This window comes from Lichenostomus cassidix, chromosome 23 (assembly GCF_008360975.1).
Source record: "Lichenostomus cassidix isolate B80296 chromosome 23, HeHo_3.0, whole genome shotgun sequence".
NCBI classification, from domain to species: domain Eukaryota; kingdom Metazoa; phylum Chordata; class Aves; order Passeriformes; family Meliphagidae; genus Lichenostomus; species Lichenostomus cassidix.
This window is the reverse complement of record NC_139503.1, coordinates 5,478,239-5,505,617: the sequence shown is the minus strand read 5'-3', so window position 1 is coordinate 5,505,617 and position 27,379 is coordinate 5,478,239. Positions and strand designations below refer to the sequence as shown.

Here is a 27,379-nt window from a genome sequence, read left to right as displayed (position 1 = left end):
TTGTGGGGGTTTTTATTATTATTATTATTATTATTATTATTATTATTATTATTATATTAAAACAGTCCTTTCAGTTCTTGTTGTGAGCCTCTTTGCAAAGAAGAGAGAGGACACAGGGGAGGACTCTTTGTGACTCTGAGAACTCTGTGATCACAGCTGGGATCTCAGATTTCTCAGGCACCTTTCTGCCATGCCTGGGTTATTTTCTCATCCATCCAAACAGCCCCAACCATCAGAGGACAAAATCCCATTTTCGGCCTATTTTCTCACTGCTGCATTCAGTATTCCCTTGACATTTGTGAGCAATGGGTCTGATGGAGCAGAATATTCCCATCTCCAGCAGAAGTCCTTTGCTGGCTTTAACCAGGTGGGAGAGAAGCTGGGAGGGAAGAAAGGGAACTTGCTGTGATCCCAGCTGTCCCGAGGGCACCCTTGTGCATCCTCTGCACACAAACACCAGGGCTCTGTGCCCATGGGAGCAGCAAATGGGGACTGGGGGTTGGGGTTCACCTCACTCCTGCCCAGGAACTGCTTTTTGGGAGGATCTCAGGACAATCCAGCTGCAGACACCACCAGCCAGGGTGCGAATTCCCAGCTGGGAGAGCCACATGTCCTTGGCACAGCCCAGAGTCATTCCCAAACTCACAGAGCCTTGGGCAGACCCTGGTGAGAGTTGGTGCAGCAGGAGATGGAAGGAGCAGCAGGTGAGGCAGGGGAGGTGGATCTCATGGGAAATCCCTGGAATAATGTCCCTCCATATCACAGCACTGCTCTCCTTGCCCTGTGGAAAAGGGGGAACAGGAAAGGATCCCTTTCCTTTCCTTTCCTTTCCTTTCCTTTCCTTTCCTTTCCTTTCCTTTCCTTTCCTTTCCTTTCCTTTCCTTTCCTTTCCTTTCCTTTCCTTTCCTTTCCTTTCCTTTCCTTTCCTTTCCTTTCCTCTTTCCTTTCCTTCTTTCCTTTCCTTCTTTCCTTTCCTTTCCTTTTTGTCATTCTGGGGTACAAAAGGAGGTCCTGGGGGACATTTCAGGTACTGTGCAGCCTGGAAAAACTGGGAGAAAAGTCTATGGGGCATCTGTTGGGGTTGGGGGAAGGAAAGGCCTGGGTTGCTTTCAGCTGTGAGGTTGCAGCAAACAAAAAATGGTAAAAAATTAGGGAAAGGAAACCCATCCCAATGTGGCATCACCTCCAAGCTCATCCCTACGGAGAAATCTGCCAGATCATTCTCAGCCTGGATGATTTCCCTTCATCCACCCATGGAAGAGACCCCTGGGAGCAAGGGATCCCCTGGGATGTCCCCAGGCTGTGTCCCTGCAGTTGGCAGCAGGGCCTCCAGCTGCAGCCCAGTTTGCACTGGGAATTTGGGAATTCCTGTATCAGTAGGATGGGCAGGGCCCTAGAAGATGAAGATGATCCCTGGGGAAAATCCCTCTCAGGATAAAAATATCACCTGAACCATGAATCCTCCTGCATTGCTGGCGCAGGAACACCAAAGGGAACCCCAACACTGCCATCCAGCACTTGCAATGATCAAATATCCCCCAGATCCAAATCCAGCCTGCCAGGACTGCTTCTTCCCTCTCACCCTCCAGCCTGTGCTCCCAGTGGGGCTCCACAGCCTCATGCAGTGAATCCTTGGGGGTCTCATTTTGCCGCTTCGGAGCCTTTGGACACATCCAGGACAGACCTGGGCTCTTCCAGAGCTCGGCAGAGACACCATTGGAACACCAGCAGTGTCCTTCCCATGCCACAGATCCCATTTTCTGGGATGCACACACAGAACTCAGCAGCATGAGCTCTGCCCATCCCTGCAGCACCAAAAACCTCAGGCAGGCTCAGAACCAGAGGCAGGAAAGCTGGAAAAACCCTCTGGGATCATCACCCCCAGCAAAGCTCACACATCCCCATGGATGAGGATCCCAGGATAACCCCATGGAAACTTCTAGAAGGAACCTGGGGGAACAAATGCTCCCATGTGGGGCAGGATGGTCTGGGGGGTCCTGCCCTGCTCTGAGCATCCCCAGCAGCTTTAGGAAAGGAAAGGTTTTACCTTCTTCGGCTTCCAGATCCACCAGTGAAGATACCAACACGCCCAGCTCCTGACATTTTTTGCTGTGGGCCTTTGACTTCATGTGTTTAGTCAGATTCCCTGAAAAGAAGCAGAAAACACATTTTGGTCCTTTTTTTATATTTTCTTTTTCTTTATTTTTTTTCTTCCCCCCCCCCTTTTTTTCCACTTTTTTTTTCATTTTTCCTTTTTTCCTTTTTTTCTTTTTTTTCTTTTTACCTTTCCCCCTTATTTTCTTTTTTTTTTTCTTTTTCTTTTTTTCCCTTTTATCTTTTTCCCTTTTTTTCTTTTTCTCCTTTTTCTTTTCTTTTTCCTTTTTTCTCCCTTTTTCCTTTTTCTCCCCTTTTTTTCCTTTTCCCCTCCTTTTTTCTCTTTTTCCTTTTTTTCTACTTTTTTCCTTTTCACCTCCTTTTTTTTTCCTTTTTCCTTTTTTTCCCCTTTTTTTCTTTTTTTTTTTTCTTTTCCTTTTTTCCCCTTTTTAATTTTTTTTTCTTGTTGTGCAGCCTGGAAAAACTGAAAAAAAAAATCTGAAAAATATATTTGGGCTTGGGGGAAGAAAAGGCCTGGGTTGCTCTCAGCTGTGAGGGCGCAGCAAAGAAAAAATGGTAAAAAAATTTGGGAAAGAAATCACATCCCAACGTGGCATCACCTCCAAGCTCATCCCATCCCACCTGCCCACCACAGGGCAGAGTGGCTCCACCCTTGAAATGTCCCAAAAACAAGTGGAGGTGGCACTTGGGGACATGGAGCACAGGTGGTGGCCTCAGCAGGGCTGGGGGATTGGTTGGACTTGATGATCTTGGAGAGCTTTCCCAGCTTTAATGATTTTAGCATTCTACAATAAAATGAGGGTTTGGGTTGCCAGCAAGAGGGAAAAACCCTAAATTCCCCTTTTCCCCCAAAAGGATGGCTCAGGGGCTCTGGAAAGCCCTGAAGTGCCAGGGCAGAGTTCTCAGCATCCTGAGGAGCTTTGGACACCTCTGGAATTGAGCAGAGGAGCTTTGGACACCTCTGGAATTGAGCAGAGGAGCCTTGGACACCTCTGGAATTGAGCAGAGGAGCTTTGGACACCTCTGGAATTCAGAAACCTCCCAGCAAGGCTTCCTCGGGGCCAGGAGGGGAAGAGCAGCCCCTGGAGGGGAGAAGGGGGATGTGGGGTCAGTGGGGCTGCTCTGGGATGGGAGAACTCCTGAGCACCTCGGCAATTGCACCTCCCAAATTACAGGCAGGTTAATTAGATGCTAATTAACCCTCCGTACTGCTCAGGGAAATGCTGAACAAAGGGGAGGGGGAGAAGCTGGCAGGTGGAACAGACAGGAGAATAAAGGGTAGGAGAATTAAAGGGAAAACATCCCATTTTCCCTTTTCCTCTCCTACAGCTCTTCCTAAAATCCCAGACTGGTTTGGCTTGGGCAGGACCTTAAAGCCCAGCCTGTTCCACCATCCCAGACTGCTCCAAGCCCCATCCAGCCTGGTCTTGGACACTTCCAGGGATTTCTGGGCTGAGGGGATGATGAGGAGGAACCTGAACCCTGCTGGTGTGAATTTCCCAGGAGTGCTGGCTGAGCATTCCCACTCCCTGTGAGCCCTCAGCCTGGCACTGACACCTCAGGGCACTGAGGAAAACCAGGGCTGCTTTTCTCACCAAAAAAAGGAGCAAAAAAATGAATTCTCCCACTTTATTCCAACCTCCAGCTGAGGGCTGAGGTCCTGCAATCCATGGGGTTCCTCTCTGAGCCTCTCCTGCTGGTGCTCTGGATATCAGAGCAAAAAAGCCACTATTCACCGGAGCAGAGCATTCCCCATGGTGCCCTCACCTCTCAGAGAGTGCCACAACCACCCAGCTGCCACCTTCATTCCTCCTGAGCCCATGAATTATTTATTCCAGCCCGTTTGATCCAAAATAAATGGAACAGCTCCAGCAGGAAAGACCACGAGAGACAAAGGCTGACTCTATATCCCTGTGTATCTGGCACCCAACCTGGGCGTGGATTGAAGGGATGTTTAATTACTCCAACGCAGCCAAACAGCTCCAAAGAGGAGAGATTTATTATTTTTAAGCCTGGTGTTTAACTCCCCTCAGCCCCAGGGGCAGCACTCAGGTGTGGGGATGGGGCCAGCCTGGCTCAGTCCTTGCTCAGGATCAGAGCTCTCTTTCTCCACCCCAAAGCAGCATCTCTGCTGTGGCCCCAAAGCCACCCTGTGAGCCAGGAGTGTGTTCTCATGGACACCTCTGCTCCCAGTGAATCACCATTGTCTGAAAAGGGAAAAAAACCCTCCAGCCAGTCCAAACTGCGGCCTCATGGAAGTGGAATTTCATTTTGGAAAGGAAACGGAGCACAAACACAACCTCAGTGTGCTGCAATCCCCCCTGCTGCTGCTGCCTGTCCAGCAGGGCAGCCCTGGCACAGCCTGGCTGGCAGAAATGCCCTCTCCCTGCTCAAAATCCACAGCAAAATCCCTGCCTGGAGTCACTCCGAGGGCAACAAAGGGAGAATCAGCCCCAGGCAGTGTGGGCTGTGGGCAGAGACACCCTGGGAAGGGACATCCCCAGGGTTCTGGTGCCACCCCAGCCCCTAAAGCAGCCCTAAATCCCCTGTGCCACCAGCACCTGGCCTGGGAAACACGAGGAGGGAAGAGCAGGAATTCCTGAGGGGGCAAGAGCAGGAATTCCTGAGGAGAGGGAGCTGTTTGGGGCCTGCTTTGGGCTCTGTGCCTCAGTGGCACTCAGAGGCCACCATGGCTACCTCGGGTGTCTGAGGGGAGGCTGGCTGGACACCCCAGTGCCCCTGGAGCTGCAGGAGCCTGGCAGTGTTCCCAGAGCCCTCCCTGCCCCTCTGCTGGGCTGCTGAGCTCTGCCAGGAGCCATCAGTGTCCCTCCTGTCCTTCCCTTCCCTGGGCTGGCCCTGGGCAGGGCAGGCTGTGCTGCTCCTTTCCCTGCCAGCCCCCAGTGCCAACACACTCACCCCAAACCACAGGACCAACTCATCCTGTTGGAAAATATAGCAGTTTAAAAATTGTGTATAACTTTAGTCAAAGGGTTCTGTTTGTCTTTACCAGAAGAAAAGGAATTTTAGGTTTCTCTCCAGGCCATTGTTCTACCAGGTGAGGTCTGATGAACTCAACATATCAACAGACTGGAGGAACCCAAAAGATCAAGAGCTCTCAGCAGAACATCAGCAGCCAGCAGTGGCTATCTACAAACAGCTACCTGCAGCAGGGCTGAAGACATCTGGGCAGGAAAGGACTGAGAGGGAAATTGGAGAATGAAAAATCGAATTAACATCAGAGGTGAGGAGATTCAGATCCAATGGGAAACTGAATCCTGGGGGTTTGCTCAGCTCTGGCCCAATGAACACTGACCCAATGCATTTCTATGTGTTTTTACTGTATAAAATATCTGAAAAATCTAATAAAATCTGTATATCATGGAATTATTCTCTCTGCCCAGCCGGGCTGTGTGTGGATGAGATGATTTCTGTGGTACATCCTGGCCAGAACAACATCCTGGCCAGATAATAAAGTAATGCCTTGACTCTCTAACATTAAAATGTAGTTGGAGGGTTTTTGTTTTTCTGCAGTTTCTGTGACAATCCCAAGCCTTATTTTCCTTCCTTTCCCAGCTCTTCCTGCTCTGCTCTGTCTCTCTCTCTCCTTCCCCCCTGCTCAGAGCAGGTCATGCTGCTGGCCAAGATCCTCTGGGTGCAAATGCTGCCCTAACCCCAGGAGAAATCCCAACAACACTGGGGTGCTGAGTCCTTTTAGGGAAGGGAGACCCAGCAGGATGGATCCTCATCTGCCCCCTCTGCATTATATGAGGGAAATTAAAATCTGGAGCCTCGTTTGGACCAGCTGAGAAGCTGAGTGATCATCCTGGAGGACAAGGATATTTATCTTATCAGGGCTCTTCCTCCAGTTCTGTGGTTTTTCAGACCCCTTAATTAATGCTGGCAGGATTAAATGCTCAAGTCCTCCGGCAGATTTCCAGGAAAATCAACACCACTTTGCCTGAGAGAAAGCTGGATCCGAGTCCTGCAAGGAAAGGCTCCCAGCTACTTGTTGCCTTGCAGAGTTCTGGCTCCTGAGTTAAAAAAAGGGAAAAAAAAACCACCAGAAAGAAAACCACACAGCGTTGCTTCCTTGGAAACCACAGAAAAATATCTTGGAGGGAGCAAGAGAAAAAGCAGCAGGGAAGCTGGATTTAAATAGCAGAGGAATTTCACTGAACCCTGAGCAGGTAAGTGGCCCTCATTTGGGGTTGTTTACTGAAAAATTCCCAGATTTGAAATAAACTGGCTATATTTAAAAAAAAACTCAGGAATTCGTGGAAGTTGTGAACCCCCAGGAGGAGCAGAGCTCCCATTACGCCTGCCCAGAACTATGTGCTGCAGCTGCTTAAGCTCTCCTGATGCTGTGAGGTCTTATTTGGGACTTAAAGCAGCTTAAATGCCTGTGTTGTTTGGAGAAAGCTGAGACTCAAGGCTTCCAAAAGCACCTAAAGCAGCTTAATAGGGACTAGAAGTGATTTCCCAGTTAAATTTCCAGAGGGAAATTAATTTTTTTTTTTTTGGAAGAGCCATTATCGTATTTTCAAGGTGACAGAGTTAAAGCAGAATGTAGGGAGCTGAAGCATTAAAATTCCTGGGGAAATGCTCCTGGCTGTGCTGGGGATGCACCACAATTTCTGTTTCTGCTGTTAAATCTCATCAATTTAGCACCATCCAAAAAAAAAAAAAAAAAAAAAACAACCCAACAAGTGACTGAGGGCAGGAGCTCAGCATTGGGGCAGCACTGTGACACAGAGAGTCAGAGCCTTCCAGGATTGGGAATTGTCACCTTCCCCTTGGAAAATCATTTGCAAGGAGAGGAGAAACTTCTCTGGAAGGAGGAGACTCCCATGGAGCCAGGCTGGGAGAGCTGGGAATGTTCACCTGCAGAGGAGAAGCTCCAGGGAGAGCCCAGAGCTCCTGCCAGGGCCTAAAGGGGCTCCAGGAGAGCTGCAGAGGGACTGGGGACAAGGGCTGGAGGGACAGGACACAGGGAATGGCTTCCCAGTGCCAGAGGGCAGGGAGAGATGGGATCTTGGGAAGGAATTGTTCCCTGGGAGGGTGGGGAGGGGCTGGGATGGAATTCCCAGAGAAGCTGTGGCTGCCCCTGGATCCCTGGCAGTGTCCAAGGCCAGGCTGGAGCAGCCTGGGACAGTGGGAGGTGTCCCTGCCATGGCACTGGGTGGGATTTAAGGTTCCTTCCAGCCTAAACCGTCCCAGGATTCTGGGATGTTGCTGTGGGATTCACTCACACCCAGAGAACAGCCATAACAGATACCCTTCATCCCAAATAAATCCTTGAAACAGGTTTGATGTGGGATTTAAATAATGCACAGGCCTTGATTTAGGTCTTGGTGGGGAGCAAACATCCCCAGGTGAGACTTTATGAGGAGGAAAGCTTTAATTTATAGAATTCATTGGGCAAAAGATTTCAATTTTTTAAAAAACTGATGATTATCTTTTATCCTTATTGACATAGAGATAAGAGGAGTGAATTTGCACAGCCAGCCTGTATCCTCACAGGCCAGAAAACATCAGCCACCTCCTGGATCAAACCATCCCTTACACCAGCCAAAAGCTGATGTTCCAGAAGGTCACCCAGGATTTGCAGATTTCCAAACCCCAACAACGAGCAGATTTCCCAGTGAAGCTGAGACTTTAATGGCTGAGCTGGTTAAAGAAAATCCCAGTTAATATTTCACTGCCAGTCCTTTCCTTCCAGCCCTAATTCCTGGATGGTTTTCCCTTTCCCTGGAGAGCCCCAGAGGCCTTTTTCTCAGTGTTTCATCTCCTGGCTGGACCACAGGGACATTTTCTGATTTTCTGTTCTGCCCACACATCCCCCAGCAAATCCCTGTGGATAACTCACTCCTCATCCCAGGAGAATTTGGGACATCCCAAAGAGCAGAGGCACCAAACCCAGCGATGCTCATCCCCTTCCCCTCCTCCAGGAAGAGCCAGACCCTCAGGATATTCTGGAAATCTGTCCATGCCTGAGCCCTGCTCTCCCAGAAGAGAATTCTGCTGGAGTTTTCCAGCAGCTGGATCCATTCTGCTCTTTCCAGAGGAGGCAGAGCAGGAGCTAAGTCTGTGATAACAATAAACTGGGCAGCCCTTTAAGGGCTGCGGGGTGCATTTAATATATTTAATTTAATATATTTGATTTAATATATTTAATTGAATCAATTTAATTTAATGCATTTAATCTATTCGCATGTGCAGTCACCTCGGTGCTGTCAGGGGCTGATTTAAGGAACTGCAAATGAATTTAGGAAAGGAGAAGTCTGGTGTCTGGGAAGTGTGAATGGCCCAGACTGTAAAATGGGAATCTCCAGCCAGCAGCACCTAAAATGTCCTTTACACTGCACTCTTTAAATGAAAATGAAACTCCTCGTCCCTTCTGAGCTCCCAGCAGAGGCAGCAGCATCCACACAGAGCTGCTCCATGCACTCTGCCCAGGAATTTTGAGGAAACTTGAAATAATCAGGATGTGAGAGGGCAATGTGAGTGTGGAGGAGGACAGAAAACACCTGGAAAAGGGGAATGTCTGCACAGGGGGGAATGAAGCCCTGGAAAGAAGCTTCAGTTGTTTTCCCCCAGGGCAAAGTGACCAAATCTGACTAAAGTTATATAAAAATATTCAAATTGGTATATTTTCTAACAGCAGCACTGCCCTCATCCCAGCTCCCCCCAGCCACGGAAAAGCTCTCCCCAGCCTTCCTGAAAGGGAAAACAGCTTTTGCTCCATTTCCATTTCATTTTTTCAGCATTTCCTTCCTGCTCAGGAAACAATGAAGGAGCTGCTTGGCCTCCTTTAGACAACCTCGGTCACAAAGCTGCCGTGGAGGCACAGACACCTCGTTAAAGAGGAGCCTTTAATCTGCTCCAGGAACATCCAATCCAACCAATCTCCACAACCCAAATTTCCAAGGCTGCTGTTTCCATCAGCTGAGCTAGCACACAGAAAGAAATCTCATGGATTTAAAATAATTTAAAAAAATAAATTTTCCCTGCAGGTCTGTAACCCAGAGGAACAGCTTTGCTTCCAGTGACAGAAAGACACAAAAATCAGACAGTTAGTGAATAAAGGGGGAATATTTCAAGCTTTTTCTGTTGCAAAAGTTTTCCCAGTTCTTGGAACACGGAGATGGATTTTCTGGAGTGGGAGGTGTGGGGGGGGGGTGAGGTACATTTGAACCAGATAAAGATCCTCATTAAAAATAATAGTAACAATAATAATAAAACCCCATTTAACTGCTTCCAGCCTAGCTGAGAGTTTAGAGCATTAGATCATGCTGGAGAGATCGACCCCAGGCAGAAGGCAGCCAGCTCTGCAGATCTCCCCCTGGAGCTGCTGCTGCAGGCTAAAATTAACTCTGGAAAGCTGATTTCTAAAAAAGCTCCGTGTTTGTGCAAGTGCAGCCCGGCAGGAGAGCTGCAGCTTCTGCATTCTGCACTCCCCGGGGCTGGCAGAGGCACCCGGGCCGGGGAGCTCCCGAAATGAGGCAGGGAGCAGCAAAGCCTCCGGAGAGGCTGCAAAATGAGCTGTGCAACCCCAAATCCGCAACCCCTCGCTCCCCCAGCAGCACCCACGGCGAGGAGGCTGGAAATGAAGCTTTTATCGACACACAACGGGCTCTTCCCCACTCTTCCAGAGCTCCTCGTGCCCCCAAAGAGCTTTTATCCCATTTCTGAGCACAGCCCGGGGCTCTGCCCGTCACCCCTCCCAGCACACAGCCCTTCTCATGCAGCTCCAAGTCACCATCATGCAACTATTTCTCCATAAACCACAGATCCAGGGGAGTTCTGCCCATTCCATGCATCCGTAGGCAAACGGATACTTTGCCATTCAAATCCCAACAGAGCGTTGATGATTTATTTCGGTTTTTTGGAAGGAAGCATTTCCATGCTCCCTTGCCCATGGCAAGCGGGAGAAGGGAAGTGTCTGTTTGCAATGTGCAGCCAGAGCTGACAGATCCTTCAAGGGAGCAGAGATGAAGAGCAAAGCAGGCAGAGAGGTGGTGGAGAGGATGGTTTGATCCCAGAATTCCTGAACAAAAGCCTGCCAGGAGCATGGTGGGGAGGGAGGTGAAGTGATGGGAGAGGCTGAGCGGATCCAGCTCTCCGAGGGAAACCTCGGAACAAAGTCAAAGCAAGAGGGGAAGAGAGAGGAAATGAGTCAGAAACAGCTCCAGGATGGGAGGGAGAGCAAGAACCATCGCTGGGATGAGCAGAGTGAGAAGCTGACCCCAAAGCCGGTATCACTTCCCCGTCCTGCCCCGGCCCCAGTGAGCACCCGCACGTTGTCACCCCGAAATGCCCCCAGCTTTCCCGGCAAAGCCACCAGCTCCGGGCACTGCCCACCCCGAGTCACTCTGGTCACTGCTGCTGCCCTCCCCTGTCGCCTCTGGGCCAGCACAGAGCACACGGTGCCACCTCCCCACACGGTGCCACTGCCTGGGGACACTGGGTCCTGCCTGGGTAATGAGCCCTCCTGGCTGTGCCACCCCTGAGCCTGCTGGAGCCACACACCACGGGCAACTCACAATATCCTGAGCTGGAGAGACTCCCAGGGATCACCCAGGGCAGCTCCTGCATGGGACAAACCCCAAACCCCCCCAGGTGCCCCAGAGCATTGTCCAAAGGCTCCCTGAACTCACCGATTTCTGCCAAGCTGCAACCAAGAACTGAGCTCCACACCTTTACCCCAAGCCTTGCTGCCAGCACAGATCTGTCCAACCCCCAGTGCCAGACCCCTGCGAGAAGTTAAAGGCACCTGGGCACCTCTGGCACATCTGGAAAGACCCATTCCCCATTTCTCTTGGAAGAGAGGGGGTTATATTCCATGTGGTTTGCAGGCTCCTGCCAATGCTCACTCACACCCTCCCCGAGGCAATGGCAAATGGGGCAGTGAGGCTGTGGATTGCTGATGTCCTGGGATGGAGATCTTTAGGGAGAAGGTCCACTGATGGCATACAGAGAATGTGGAAGCCACATGCAACTGCAGAGGATGAGAATGGGCAGATCTGGAGAGCACCAGCAGGAAAAGCCACCCAGAGCCTGGATCCAGGGGCTCAGCCAGGAGCCTGGAGCTCCAACTCTCATTTTGGGGTGGTTTCGTTTGGAAAGCCCTGCCAGAGAAGCTGCATTCTGGGATTTTCTCCCCAAGGAGGATGGCAGGGATGCTCTGCTGCAGCCTGACAAGCACAGCTGAAGGCAGAGCTGCTCCTTTCCGAAAACACCAACCAATTTCCAACTCCCTCATCCCCCTCCCTCCAGCTCCTGGCCATTTCCATCCCCTGGGAAGGCCTTCCCTTCCCCTTCGCCAGTGCCCCCCAGCAGGCTGGCAGAGCCACCAGGGTGGGCTGCGAGGTGGCTGTGGCTTACCTTTGGTTTTAAAAGCAAAGTTACAGTACTTGCAGACGTACGGCCTGACGTCTGTGTGCGTGCGAATGTGCTTCTTCAGCATGCTGGGTTTCTTGCAGCGAATTCCACACTCCTCACAAACATACTTCCCTCGTCCGCGGCCTCGCACATACACATACTCTTCGTTTGATTTGTACCTATGAGCAACAGGTGGCGTGATAAAGGGGAAAAAAGGGAAAAAAAAAAAAAGATTCCCACCTCAGCGGAAGAAGTCACAAGTTTGCTGGGTTAGTTCAGAGCGTTATGGACACCAGAGGTCTTGGTTGCTGTTTGGTAGCTTGGGGTACTCAGGCTAAATGGAAATTGTCCAAAAAGTTGTCTCAAAGCTTGTGCCCAGATGCCTCCAGACACCTGATTCCTCTTCTGGAATGTTCTATGTCCTACATCTGCTCCGCGCAGGCCAAGAGCCCAAAGGCTCAGAGAAGTCACAGGGCACTCCTGATGTCCCCATCCTCAATCTGAGGCACTCAGGCCAGGCTGGATGAGGCTGTCCCAGTCCAGCCTAGCTGCCCCAAGCACCTCACTCCCTGCCTCTGAAAATCTGCCCAGGCTGCCTCTGCAGGGAGCTGGGAAAACACATCACATCCCAACAAACCTGTGGGGAAAACACATCCCAGCAAAGCTCTGGGAAAACACATCCCAACACACCTCCTTGGAAAACACATCCCAGCAAACCTCTGGAAAACCACATCCCAGCAAATCTCCAGGGAAAACACATCCTAACAAATCTGCTGGGAAAATATATCCCAACAAACCTCCAGAAAACACATTCCAACAAAACTCCTGGGAAAACATCCCAACAAACTTCCTTGGAAAACACATCCCAACAAACCTCTGGAAAACGCATTCCAGCAAACCTCCTTGGAAAACACATCCCAACAAATCTCTGGAAAACACATCCCAGCAAACCTTCTGGGAAAACATCCCAACAGAGCTCCTGGGACTCAGCCTCCCCACCCACCAAGGCTGCAGCAAAAGCCACCTGCGAGGTCACTGATGCCACATTTCCAGTTGTGACCCCTGAATGAGACACCCAGAATGGACACAAAGAGAAGAAAACATCCTTTTTTTCAAAAAAAAAAAAAATTGTGCTGCCACTAAATGTAAACACTGCAGCCTCCTGACTCTTTTATCCGTGGCACAGGATCACGATTTAGGTTTCCCCAAGAGAATGAGATTGGTCATCCTTCCTTCCCATGGCGGATTTTATTTTCTGTCCATGAATTAATGCACGGGGAAGGCTGCAGGATGGGGTTTGAAAAACCCTTGCAAGACTGAGACAAATCTTCCAGCCTCCTGCTGCTCAGCAAATGAAGTCTGCAATTTCCTGTGCCTGCAGCACAAGAAGAATAAGGTAACACGAAATTGCTCCCCTCAGATCTTAAAGAGGCCAAATTTTTGAAGCATGGCACTTCTTGCAAGTCGTTTTTCTACCCAGGAGGAATTAAGGTTGGCCTTCAGAAATCTCCAAACATCCACCCTGGAAAAATCAGGCTGTCTAAAGCCTCTTAATAGGAGATCCACAGGCATCCAGCGCCATCAGTCAGGTTTTAGTATCTTCCCAATGAAGCTTATTCCAAACCAGAATGGTGAGAAAAGAGCAGCCAGGCTGAAGGGAAACTCGAACAGAAACAGCTGCACTGGAATAGACTGAGCACTTCAATAAATTAATATATAATAAACACTAAAATGTATGTATTTACAGTGAAGGAAAACAGGGGTCACGTAAAATTGAGTAAAAAAAATACACAAAGGTCCTTAAATGCAGCCAGTTTGGGAATGGCATGAATGCATCCATGGAAAAACATCCCAGCTGCCTGCAGGGATGGGTCAGGAGTGGGGGAGTCCCACTGCAGGGACCCCTGGATCCTTTTGTCCCATTCCCTCAGGAAAACTCCAGGCAATCCCAGCTCCAGGGGGTGTTTGGGGCAGCTGGAATTCGGGATGATCCCCCTGGGGTGGGAAGGGAGTTGGGACTGAGCCTTTCCCGTGCTCCAGTCCTGGCTGAGCCCTCTGAGGGGTGGGAGGAGCTCAGAGGGGGTGAGCTGCTCAGGAATTGAGGGGATGAGGCCACGGATTCAGGTTTGGACACAGATTAGGGATGAGAGAGGAAAACTGGGTGTTTGAACAGCCCCAGTCTGCCCCAGTAGCATAAACCAGATTTTGGTGTCCAGAACAGTTTCTGTCCTTCAGCAGCAGCAGAAGTTCTCCAGATCATCCCCAAGGTCACCTGGTGGCCCAAATCCTCCATTTTATCTCCTGTGACCGAAGTCACAGCAGTGCCACCCCATTGTGCCACTCCCAACCACCCAAAACCCCCAAAAAACCCAACACAGACACCCTGTGTCACAGGGCTGTCATTATCCAGCCAGGAGGGGCTGAGCTGGTGCCTGAGGAGCTCCCATCATATCCCAGTCTCCATCCCAGTATGCCCAGTTAGCTCCATTTACCCACACAGACTCCAAGGCGCACAGAACTAATTCTCAGCAATGTCTGCTGTCCCTTTTTCATTCTGTCAGGGACTTCACATCAAGCATCAAAAGGAGCAAAAGGAATCAGGAATCCTGATTTTTTTTTTTCTGTTCAGATTTTTCCTACAGGCTTCCTTCTCTGCCTCCTTCCTGCCTGTCACTGTGCTGGGAACCACCTGGCCAGTGAAAAACTGGAATTGCTCCTTCATCAGCCTTGTACTTGCACTGCCCTTAGTTCCACCCTCCCCTGGAAATGCCTTTGTGTTTCTTCCTCAGCCTCATTAAAGCCATCAGGGTTCATTCAGAGGGACGTGGGATTTAATTTGGAATCAGGCACTGCACTTTATCTGACACTCTGAGAGACTCCAGCTCAGATATTCCCCTACAGCTCCCTGAAACCACATGGAAAAGAGGCAGGGAGAGAGAGGGAAAGCAATTAATTTAAGGAATAGCAAACCAAACAGGAGGAAAGCAGGAGGTGACAGTGCCATAACCCAGAGAATGCTGCTGCAGATGCCATCTGCCTGCTCTGAGGGCTGCAATGGATTTATGGACATAACTCCTTCCATGTGATGCTGGTTTTTCTGCTCCTGTGCCCATTTGATTTGCATCAGAAGGACAAATCAGCCCCAGCTCTCTCTGTGTGAAGACTCACCACGGGCACAGGATGCTCCTTGCTGCAGGCAGATCCTGGGAATTGCCATGGCCAGAGTTTGTGTCAGCAAATCTGAGCTCCTCCAGCCTGGGGGAACTGTGGGATTCCTGATCCCATCTGAGCAGCTCCTGCAGTGCCTCATTCCCTCTCTCCAGGATGGCTGGGAACCCAGGGGTTAATGGGCCATTAGGAGCCCAGACCCTGAGTTAGGGAATTTAGGGATTTAGGGAACAGACCTTTCAGACTGGCCCACAGAAGGGTAAAAACTCAGCTGGTTGAGGCATTTCTGGAAGGTTCTTGGGTGTGTCCTGCTGGCACACTTTGGGCCACGGCTACAAACCCTCCTCAGGGCAGGAGGGACTGGCACAGTGCTGCTGTCACCCTGGGCAGCACCTGGTGGCCCCAGAATGGGCCATGCCTGCCAGGAGGCACAGGAAACCCAACCATGGGAAACCACAAACCTGGAGAAAGCTTTGTCTCAGCTCCTTCCCTTCAGCTGAAACCCAAACCACAGAGCACTGACTCTGCAGCCTTCAGGAGCTTTGGTTCTCAGTATCTGCTGTTACAAATTCCTGACCATCCTTTCTAGCCACAAACACTTCTCTTTTTTCCCCTCCGTGCTGTGAGCCACATCCAACATCTCCATGTGGCTGCAAACCACAGGATAAAGCCTTGGAGAGCCAGGGGGAAGGAAGTTTGGTGGTTGGCAGGAGGGAAGGCAGAGCAGGTTTCTGGGGGACTCATTGCTCACAGCTGGGCTAAATCACCCCTTCCCTCCTGCTTCCTTTTTCAAATTTTTTTTTTTTTTTTAATTCTACCAGGAATTTACCTTGCCCTGCAAAGGCTTTGCTGATGTGACCTTCCTGGGCACAGTGGTGACATTTTTATCATTAAGTTGAGCAGCCTTAATTCTGTGAATTCTCATGATTTGAAGCTTTCCTCCTGCTTCCTTCTTCAATTTTTTTTTTTTAATTCCACTTGGAATTTACCTTGCCCTGCAAAGGCTTTGCTGATGTAAACTTCCTGAGCACGGTGGTGACATTTTGATAATTAAGTTGGGCAGCCTGAATTCTGTGGATTCCCACGATTTGGAGCTCACTGCTGTATCCAAGAACAGCCCTGGAGAGTCCCACAGCAACTGAAGAAGTATTTCCTCGGCTGGTTTTGACATTTGATGAACTCCCTTGTTTGCTTTTCGGATTTTGGGCGCACAGGAACAGCACTGGGATATCTGATCCCTGCTCCCTGGCAAGTGAACCGAGTCAGGCTGCGCAGTTGCTGCCTTTGGTGTCACATTTGGGGTTTATTGATGGCACATTTCATCTCTCACCAGGCTGCCCACTCATCTGGCTTGGCTAAATCCTTGGGAAGTTCCTGAGAGGCTGTGCTGGGATTAATTAATCTCATTTATGCTTCACGTCTCCTGCAAGATTTGCCAGATCACGGATAAATGAGTAACTACCACAACACCGCTGATTACTGGTCGTTAATTACCTTCCTCACAACTCTTCCCAAGATGACCACTCTGAACCTGAGCGTGGAATTCTCAGCTTTTCCCACGGAATCCCTGGGGAAACAGCAGCTGGGAGAGGATGAGCACAGGCAGGTGTGTCCTCAGGGCCAGACGGTCACCAGGAAATGTCCCTTTGCTCCTGCCAAGCCTCAGCAGGGCAAACAGGAGGATTCCTTACAAACTCACAGCAGGCAATGGCATTTCCAGGTTCCTAAAGCATCATAAAACACTGGAGTATCCCCATTTCCCAGACAGGGAATTGCACCAAGGCAAACACGGTGCTTCCAGAGCAGCACAACAAGAGCTGGGTATGGATTTGGTGTGGAAATCTCCTTTTCCCTGGCTGGAATAATGGATTTTCAGAGGCAGAGCTCACAGAGCACTGGGCCCTGCTTTGGAGTGGGATTTCATTGGGATGACAGGTTAGGATCATCCCGAGACAAGGAGCTGCTCTGGGGAATCCCAGAGAAGCTGAGGGGTGTGGAATCTTCATTATTTCACTGCAGCTTTTCCCAGCACAGAGAGCTCCTGGCCAGGCCCTGAGTGTCCCCAGAGTGCTTTGGGAAAGGGTGGCAGAGGCTTTCCCAAAGTCCAGAGAAACATCCACACCTCTCCTCACCCATCCTGCCAGCAGAGCAGCCCAGGGCACTCGTTATTCCTGAAAAAATTCCCAAGTTACCCTTTCTGCTTTTTATCCTATCCTTTCTCCAAGCCTGGTCCCTGGCTGTCCCCCACACTAGGTCAGGCCTGCAGACCCCTAGCTCATCCTCTGACCCTTCTCGGGGTCACATTTGGGAATCTCCAGCCAGCTGTGACCTCCCTGTGAGGCAGGATTGGTGGGAAATGATGGGAAGTGGCTCTGTGAGTGTTTCTGCCAATTCCATCCAACCCCATTCCAACCATTTCCCTTTGGATTATGGGGCTTCCTGCTGCTCCCACTGCTCCTCCAGCTCAGGGGGCTGGGAACCCACAGAGAGCTGATCTGACTGGGGAAGGATGGGGCAAAGCACCTCAGGATTTCCCTCCTGAAGGATGTCTTGGACTCCTGGACTCCTGGATTTCCCTCCAGAAGGATGCTCAGCTTTCCTGGACTCCTGGATTTCCCTCCTGAAGGATCTCCAACTTTCCTGGACTCTTGGGATTTCCCTCCTGAAGGATATCCTGGCCTCCTGGAATCTTCCTGAACTATTGGGATTTCCCTCTTGAAGGATGTCATGGACTCCTGGACTCCTGGATTTCCCTCCAGAAGGATCTCCAGCTTTCCTGGACTCCTGTGCCCTTCAGGAGGGCTTCCCAAGGGACTCTGACATCCTAAAATCTGCCCTTGGGGAGCTCAAGGTGGCACCTGTGCTGTCCCTGCACTGAGCACCACAGCAGCAAAATGCACCTCAATCCTGCAGGAAACCCTAAATGCACAAATAAATGGAATTAACACATCCTGTTCACTTCCTCTCTGGGGGAGTCCAAGCATGGGTAGGAAGAGGAGGGATTTTATGGCACTGCAAAAAAAAAAAAACCCAAAAAACCAAAACAAACTCAAAAATGACCACACAGGCCTGAGTTACCCTTTCTGCTTTTGATCCCATCCCTGCTGGGTCTCCACAGCTTGGATTCCACCTGAGGGTGCAGCAGAATTTGCTGCATTTCTGGCAGAACATCAGCACAGGGGGAGATCAGTGCCACCAAATGCAAGGAAATCTCTCCTGATGGGATCCCACTTTGCTGTGTCCAGGGGTTTTGGGGGTTTTTTTTGCACTTCAAAGTCGGAATGGTGCCAGCAAACCAGGAAAACTGGGAGGGAGGTGCCTCTGGTGAAGGGGATGGATGCAAAGATGGGTTTGGGAGGGAAGGACACAAAAAGGAAATGAGGAGGTCAGGAGAAGGTCCAGAGACAGGGTGATGATGTGGAAAAATGGGATTGTCAGGATGGAGGGACATTCCTTATGGACAGTGGTGCTGAGAGCTGCAGGTGAAGCCATGAGGTAAAAACTTCAGCTGAACATGAGACAAAGATGGGCAATGTCCTAAATCCCAGATTTCAGGATTTCAGCAGTGACACCCCTGCAGGTTCAGCCCTTAAGGCTCCTCTCCCTGGACTCTGCTTCCTGCTGGAAATCCATGGGAGGAACTCCCAAAAAACCTGACACCCCTGACCACACCCAGAGGCAGCGAAATCAATGCAGGAAACATCCCAAAACAACCCAAACCCACACAAGGAGCTTTCACAGGGCTAAAACCAGAGAAAGATAGTCCCTTTCAATGCCATTTCTCCATCAGCAAAAGCAGATTGTTTTGCCAGTGGAACACGTTTGGATTGGGAGGGTTTTGTGGGCTGCAGGGATGGGAGGATCTGGGAATGCAGGAGGTGATCCTTCACCCTGAGCCTGATCCCTGAGCCTGGAGCTGTCCCTGCAGGGCTGTGGGTGTCCAGGAGGGAATTCCTGAGGGCAATGGCCCAGCAGGGGCTGGCTGTGCATGGAAAGCTGCAGCAGCAGAGCAGTTTGTGTCACTCCTGTCACTGTCACGCCTGACTGAAGGCTGGATTCAATTTGGGGTTGTGGCATCAGCTCTTGGTCTGACAGAGGTGAAATTGCAGTTCTGCTCAGCAGCAGCTTCATCCTCTGCACGCTGGAATTGTCACTTTAATTGTCACTGCAAACCCCAGCAAAAGCACCAAACCCAAAGCAAACAGCCCCACAAACAGCTGCTTCAGAGAGGCTGCAAACCAGGGCTGGGGCTCAAATGCAATCAGAGAGGGGAGCAGAGGGAAAAAATGGAATTCAGTGCAAGGTGAGAGGATTTCCATGGAATGGGAGTGCAGTGTCCCTGCCAGGTGCTCAGCTTTGGCCAGCAGAGCATGCAGAAATAGGGGTTGCACTGATTAGAGCACACACTAATTAGTCCCTCCTGGGCTTCCCTGCCATTAAATCCAATTTTCAGAGCAGACAGGCAGTGCAGGAGTTCCCAGGCTCTGTCTGAGGCTGGGCTGAGTGTCCCTGTCCCCAGAGGGTGCCACAAAACAGCCAGACAGCTGCTGGAACCCAAACTAAATCCAAACTCCTCACCCAGATCCTGAAATCCAAAATCAATCCAAACTCCTCATCCAGCTCCTGAAATCCAAAATCAATTCAAACTCCTCATCCAGCTCCTAAAATCCAAATTCAATCCAAACTCTCCATCCAGCTCCTAAAATCCAAACTCAATCCAAACTCCTCATCCAGCTCCTGAAATCCAAAATCAGTCCAAATTCCCCATCCAGCTCGTGAAATCCAAACTCAAGCCACACTCCTCATTCAGCTCCTAAAATCCAAATTCAATCCAAACTCCTCACTCAGCTCCTGCAGAGCCCTGAAACCCAAACTAAACCCAAACTCCTCATCCACCACCACAGGGGCAGGGAAAGGGAAGAAAAAAGGAAGCCAAGAGCTGCTGCAGTGTTTGCAATGCCAGGGTATGAAGGCAGCATCTTCATGCACATTTTCATGGTATTTTGGGTTTTTTTAGGATAAATTAAAGCTGCATCACTGCTAATGCAAGGCTGGAGGTATTTTTTTACCCCCCCAGGAGCAGTCAGACAGGTTGGGCAGTGATTTAAAAGTCCACACTTGAGCTCTCACACTCAGCCCTGGGCACTGCTCCAACAGCTCCCTTGGAACATCAAACAGAAACAGAATAAAACACGAGATGAAAAAAAAAAAAAAAAAGAAAAAAAAAAAACCCCAAACAACCAACAGCTCATCCAGCTGATTCATAAAATATTCATAGGGCCAGTGTAGCAGGAAATCCCCCAGATGACCTGTCTCACTCCCAGCTCCCCTGATTGATTGACCAATTTCCGGGGCAGGGACACTGATGGCTGGGGCTGCCTCAGTGACTGGGGCTGACAGAGACACTTCTGCCTCTCCAAACACCTCCTGCTGCACCACAGCTCCAAATTCTCTCCCTGATTCTGCAGGCCACTGCTGCTTTGGTGAATTCCAGGCTGCCCTGTCACTCTTTGTCCCCCTGTCACTCGTCCTGGCAAGGAGGGAGGGCTGTGACTCCCGGCTTTGCTCCAGGGCTTTATTTCCCAGCACTGCCTGCACTCCCTGCAGGATCTCACTGAAGAGATCCTAAAATCCTTGAATAAATTGTTCTGGATGGAGGTCAGTTATGGAAATAAATCCACAGGAGGCCCTGGAGCTGCTGCAGGGCTGGAGCCAGGCTGGGAGAGCTGGGAATGTTCACCTGGAGAGGAGAAGCTCCAGGGAGAGCCCAGAGCTCCTGCCAGGGCCTAAAGGGGCTCCAGGAGAGCTGCAGAGGGACTGGGGACAAGGGCTGGAGGGACAGGACACAGGGAATGGCTTCCCAGTGCCAGAGGGCAGGGAGAGATGGGATCTTGGGAAGGAATTGTTCCCTGGGAGGGTGGGGAGGGGCTGGGATGGAATTGCCAGAGAAGCTGTGGCTGCCCCTGGATCCCTGGCAGTGTCCAAGGCCAGGCTGGAGCAGCCTGGGACAGTGGGAGGTGTCAGGGTTGGAACAGGATGGGATTTAAGGCCTCTTCCAGCCCAACCCATTCCATAAAATTCCATCAAATTCCATGGAATTCCCAATGTCAGAGGCAAGTGCCTCCATCCACACATCCCCCACTGCTCTTGGGCAGGGCCAGCAGCTCCAGGGCCTTTCCTCTCTCTCTGTTTTGATCCTTCCCCCAATCTACCCAAGGATTTATTTTAACACAGCTACAAACATTCAATGAAATGTGAGATCCCCATGAGGATTTGGCTTCTGAGATTCAAAAAACCATAAATTCCCTTTTTTTGGGTGCATTTCTGTACAAAGAACCCTCCATTTCTGCCCAAAGCCCCTCTGGGGGTGCCCAGGAACACCTTTACTCCAGGCTGGATCCATCACATTTCATCCACCTCCACATTCATTTCAAGCAGCGTTTTTTCCATGGCATTTACCGAATGATTGATGCCATTAATTAGCATTTTTTACACTTGCCAACTGCCTCATTTGAGAAGCAGAACTTCCAGTAGCCCAGCAAAACTCCAGGGCTGCTCAAAGCCGAGTTCCTTCCTCACAGCAATCTTGATTTGAGCTGATTATTCCTCACAGGGCTAAATACTACTGATTCTCCAGTCTTTAATTAATCCACTCATTAACTGCTGCACTACACCCACTGCAGAATTCACAGATCTGGGCTGGCACAGGCAGCAGAGCCTCCTGATAGACAGATCCTGGCAAGAAAAAAATCAGCTTTCTGAGGTGATCCTTCCCCCTGACTCCAAGTTTATTCCATTTTGAATGAATTTTCTCTGGTTTTCCATCCCTTCCTGCTCTGACTGGGATACACAGAGGATGCTCAGCCCTTCTAGGGGGCTGCAGGATTTATTTCTGGACCTGGCTGTGTCCTCCCTGAGCTCCCTGGGTGATGCTGTCCCTCCTGAGGGGCTCTGGTGCTCTCCTTGGAGCCAAGTTCAGTTTTTCCATCTTTTCAGCATGCAGCACTGGGAAGTGCTGGTTTCAGTCTGGTCCCCAGTTTCCCAACATAAATCAAGGGGGAAAAAGCTCAATATTCAGCCATGGGACACGGTGAGAAACCATTGACTGCAGTGAAAATGTCCCAGAACTGCATTTTCTCTGCTGTCACCACAGCTGGCACTAATCTTCTTTTCTCCACCCTGAATATCCCAGTTAAAATAATAGATAATATCCCAGTTCAAACCTCCAGCCCAAAGGAACAGCAGGGGGGCTCCTGGGGACAAGTGCCACTGCCCCTCTCTGCTCTCCACTCCCTTGGAAATTATTAAAAATTACAATTCCATCACCTCACTCAAGAATCAATCCCAATCACAGAAGGCTGGCTAGGACATTTTTTCTCCCATTTTGTCAAAAACGATATTTACATTGTTACAACCAACTATTGCCTCATTTTCTGCAATCCTCTGCTGCTCTCAGAGATCCCTGATCCCAAATGGATCAGTCCCACCCACACTCACCAGAATTCCCAGGGGGAAGGAGGAAAAAGAGGAGACATTTACTGACTTTTACAAAAAATCTGAGTGCAGCAGCCAATTCTGTGAGGTCTTTAGCACAGAAAACATCTTTTCAGGGCTCTCTGATCCCAGCACAGAAATGGAGGTGGAGATCAACACCACCTGCTGTCAGTCCATGGTTCCCAAACTCATCCCACATCCCAGGGATAACTTCCTGCCAACGGCACTGGAGGAGCTGCAGCACCCAGGGGATGGCAGGGAAGGTCTCAGCAGTGCCAAGGGGTAAAATAAATCCTATTTGCACCTAAGGTTGGAAGTTACATCCATTAAAAATTAGGAAATTGAAAATTACATCAATTAAAAATTAGGAAATAGAAAATCACAAGGATTAAAAATTAGGAAATACTACATGAAAGGATCTTTAAGTTCCCTTCCAACCCAAACCATTCCAGGATTCCATGATTCTAAGTGATGTGATATTTCCAAATTCGTATCCATTTTTTAGCATCAACAAATTGATTTTCTTAGGAATGTTCTAATCCCTGGAATGGGAAATGTGGAGCCTTTTGGCACTCCCTGGAGTGGGCGAGACATGAACTGCAGTCAGAGCTAAGCAACATGGCATTGGAGTAGAATCTGTTTGAATATAATTTATTTGAATAGAATTCATTTAAATAGAATTAATCTGAATAGAATTAGGGGCTGGAAGATCCTTGCACTGGCCAAGTGCCCCTGGTGCCAATGGATCTTCCAGGATCCTTGTGTTCCTCACAGTCTGGCAGGAGATCCACCTAAACCCCCCAAGTTCTCCAAGTGAAGGAAAGGAATTTCCAGCCCTGATTGGTGTAAAATTCGTAAAGTATTTCCCAAGATGACCCAAAAGCGTTTCCTGGTGCTGCTGCCTCACCCCAGCAAACTTCAAAAGCTGTGACTCCTTTCTCCCAGAGGAGCAATCCGGGGATTTGGGGTCACTGCCAGCTTCCCTTCAGCCTCAGCCAGCATCAGCAATGCTGACCCTTAGAGGATGGAATAGGAAACACTGATTTTTCCACACAGATGAGCCACAAAAGGCCACAAAAAGCCACCCTCTGCTGGGCTCTGTCTGCTTTATCACATCCTTTAGTTTCCCTCTTGTCCCTCGGGCTCTCAAGCTCCTCTTCCTGGAAGTTTTGCTGGAAGCCTTTGGCCTTTGGCAGTGACCTCCTGCCTCTCCGCTCCCAGATATGGGAGGATTTGGGAACTCCCCAGGAGGAGCCTGTTGGGGTCATGGAAGGAAAGAAAATTTCCTCTCCAGCAGCCCAGGCTGGAGAAGTTCTGCTTGGGGATTGTTCCTCTCTGAGCCACCCTGGAGGGGCACAGGGGCTTGGGAAGGTGCTGGGCAGGATCTGTGTTTATTCCCAGCCTGTTGTTACTCAGCAACAGAGACCCAAACATTCTCCTTCCAGCAGCTCCAGCCCCTCAGGGAATGTTGGATTTCTCCTTCTCCACCAGTGCCAGCAATATCCATCCATGGATATTTGGATATTCAGACTACTGGCACAGCCTGAACATCCAAAAACCTCTGCCATTCACAACAACACAACCCCCATCCAAGGGTTGGCCCTGGGACACTCTGGAATAACAGGGAGAGCCTCGATTCCAGAGGATTTGAGATGGGAATTTGGCATGCTGCACGTTAGGGAACAACTCCTTCAACACAAACACTGCATTTCCAAATGCTTTGACAAGGCAGCCCAGATAGCCCTGCTGCCAGGCCAGGGGAGGCTCCAGCACAACCTGAGGAGCAGCAGGATGATTTTCCAGGAGAAAACCCCAGAAGCTCCAGCAGAACCTGAGGAGCAGCAGGATGATTTTCCAGGAGAAATGGTCCCCTTTGGAGGCTCAAGCCCTTCCCTGGGTGGGACTGGCAGCAGCAGCCAAGCCCTCTGAGGTTTCTCAGATGTGCAATTCCCTGTGGAATTCCCGAGGTGCTGGAGCACAGCCCTGTCCTTGCTGGCAGCATCCTGGGAGATTCCCACCAGCTGATCTTCCTGGGATCCATCCTTGGCTCTGCCAGCTGCTGGAATTCAGAGGGGAATCCCTCAGCCTGACACCTCCCTAAGCGAGGCCCAGCTCCCCAGGGAAAGCTCCTCATTAATTACAATAATTAATAATGATAGGCTGGATCAATTTCCAGAGCAGGGGAGCCAAACAGCCTCTGGCTCTATGAAAATGTAGCTAACAAATCCAAGCCCAGCTGCCCCATCCCTCTTTTCCAGAGGGAATAAAACTCTGCAACAGCACAGGAGAGACAATTTGAGAACCAGCAGCAAGAAAAATCCTCAGGAAGTATCCAAAAAAAATCAATTTCTGCTCTGCTCTTGCCCTCATCACCGCTGGGCATTGCTGGCTGATGAATTTCTGATCTCCAGATATAAATACCACTGCCAGAATTCCCAAAGCCACTCAGGTTATTACAACCCCTCGACATCCCAGCGGATCTGATGGATTGGTTTGGGATTATCACCTCGGAGCAGCTCATCCCATCCTGCTCCATCCTGCTCCCCAGCACCTGGGGCTGCAGTTATTAATGGAATTCTGCACGTTGCTCTGGTGGAGAGAGAAACGCTCTGAGCTCCACACTGCAGGCCCTGCCCCATCCCTGGATCCCAGACCAACCAATTTGGAGGATCTGATTCAATTACTCCTCATTTCCTGCCTCCTGTCAAAACCAAGTGAGGAAATGAGGACTGATCCCAGGGAGGCCTGAGATACCATCAGTCCCTCTGGACAGCACAAACTGGAGGACAGGAAGTTTTATCCTGCAAAATTCCAGGTCAGTTCTGGACAGGTGAGAGATTCCAGGTGTTGCCCCTCAGGCTTACATCTGGATCAGTGGGATGGGAGGGTTTAAGGCCAGTATTGAGGAAGGACCTGGGTTGTGGAACACCTGGAAAAAAACCCTAAATCATCAGTCCTGCTCAATCCATGAGCACCAGGATGCCCTTTTAGTGCTCCTACAGCCAAAATCTGACTCCCAATGCAGGCAGCTGGAGGCTCTGGACACAAACTGGGCTCACCCATCCCAAAGGAATCCTTGCCAAGTGTCTGAACTCCTGCCAGGCTGGCAGCTCACTGCCCCCTCTGGGAGCCCCTGTCCCCATCCTGTCCAAAGTCCCACATCCCTAAGGACTGTTCCCCCTCAGCCATGGGGTCTCCAGCAGAATTCCAAACCCCTCTGGGGTTTTCCAGCCCCTTCCCAGCCAGGAGTCAGAGTCACAACTTCCAACTGCAGCTGGAATTCAGTTGTGATTTCCCTGGATTTCCCTGGATTTCCCTGGATTTCCCTCTGCTGCTGCAGAAGCCAGGGCAGCCCAGGGAGGGGAGGTGGATCCTGCTGATCCCTGCTCATCAGCAAGGCAGGGATTGAGGGAAACCACAGAGGGAAGGGAAGCAGGGCTGGAATGCCATTCCTGGGATGATGATGATGTGGTGTGAGGAGCTGAGCAGAGCCAAAGCTCTGGGAAGGAGCTGCACTTCAACCCCCTCAGCTTCTCACTGGGAGCTGAGGAACACCCGATACCACAATTAGTGGGGAAAAAAGCTGGAAAACCCATAATGCCATTTTCCCAGGCATTTTTCTGCAACTGAACCTAAAAAAATCCCCAAACTCTGTCTTAGGCCAATGCTTTTAGCTGGTCCATTAACTGATTGTTATGCAGAAGGTTCAGTGTATATTATTATTATTGTTGTTATTATTATTATTATTACATTAATAACAACATGTATAGTTCTAGAACCAGCTATAGTTATATGGTTATAGCAATACATTATATATGAATATATTTTAATATATATACACCATATATGAATATTATAATCTAGCATTATTTTACATTATATTTTACTCTATTTTTTATTATTTTACTATTATTAACTATAACATATAATATAAAGATATATATAATATATTCACATTATATATATGGTGTATATATAGTATTTATATTCAAATATATTCCTGTATAATATACTGCTATGTATAACCCTAAAACTCTACCAGTATAGTTATAGAACTATATATGTTATTATTAATGTAACAATAATAAAAATAAAAATAATAACAGTAATAATAATAATAATAATAATATGCCAAGAGCACACTCTTGTATAGCTTAAGCAGCATCCTGACATACCCTAAGTAATTCCTTTTGGAAGTCTCACTTAGTTCCTGCTCTTTCCCAAACCCTTTCCCGCAGTTTCCCAACTCCAGCACAGGACTCTCCAGCGGGGTGTTGTTTTCCCAAGGCCAGGAGCTCAGCAGTTCCCACAGCACATCACCCCCAGGCCAGGCAGGTTCTCCCCACTTCCCAAGGATGCAGCCCAGCTCTATTCCCAGCCGGGCCATGGGATCCTGCTGATCCCACTGCTCCCAGAGCTGTTCCCCCTCGGGTGACAGAGACAGCTGGGGGATGAGGCAGGCAGGGATGCAGCACGGAAGGGAACACACCGGCAGCAGGAATCCTCTCCCAGGAATGCGGACATGGTGGGAGGAGGAGGAGGAGGGGAGCAGCTCCCAGGGCAGCGATGGAAAATACCCCAGGCTGGCTGCCTCCCCTGGGGATGGAATGATCCCTGCTTGGGAAGTTTCCCGTGGAAATCTCACAGGCACAGCACACAGAGCAGAACGGGCTGTGTTTGTGCAGCAGGAAGACCCAGGGCTTGGAGGAGGAGGAAACAGGATGAAAAATACAGCTGAAAGTCCCCTGAGAGGCTGAGGGGCTGTCACTTGGATCTGCAGTCCATGGCCAGCACAGCCATTTGCTGGTGACTGCAGCTGGATTCCAATGGACTGTGTCCCTGCTCCCCCAGCCTCCCTTCCCAGGGCACAGTGGGGTGCTGGGAGCCAGGATAACCTCTGGAATGGGAAGAGATCCTGGTCTGTCCTCCCAGGTGAGCTGGATTTGGGCAGCTTTGGCCAGCAGGGAACAGCCAACCTGCTCAGAGCGACAGGAAAAGGAGAAACAGCCTCAAGCTGTGCCAAGGGAGGCTCAGGTGGGATATTGGGAACAAATCCTTCATGGAAAGAGTTGGGACAGGCTGTGGGGGAGTGCCTATCATTGGAGGGATTTAAAAGCCATGTGGATGTGGCACTTGGGGACATGGGGCAGTGGTTGGACTCAATTATTGCAGAGGGATTTCCCAGCCTGAACATTTCCATGATTCTGTACTCAAGGGAGTA

General features: G+C 49.9%; 1 protein-coding gene across 9 annotated transcripts in view; it reads right to left on the bottom strand.

Annotated features, from left to right (window-relative positions):
• Positions 1–27,379, bottom strand: part of HIVEP3 (HIVEP zinc finger 3) — a 264,012-nt gene that overhangs the window by 8,857 nt on the left and 227,776 nt on the right. For all 9 annotated transcript variants that reach the window (XM_085081168.1, XM_085081171.1, XM_085081169.1 and 6 more), the window contains 2 exons: positions 11,500–11,675; positions 2,048–2,146 (listed from right to left, as the gene is read on the bottom strand). In XM_085081168.1, coding sequence (XP_084937294.1) covers positions 2,048–2,146; positions 11,500–11,675 — 275 coding nt within the window. The remainder of the gene's footprint in view (positions 1–2,047; positions 2,147–11,499; positions 11,676–27,379) is intronic.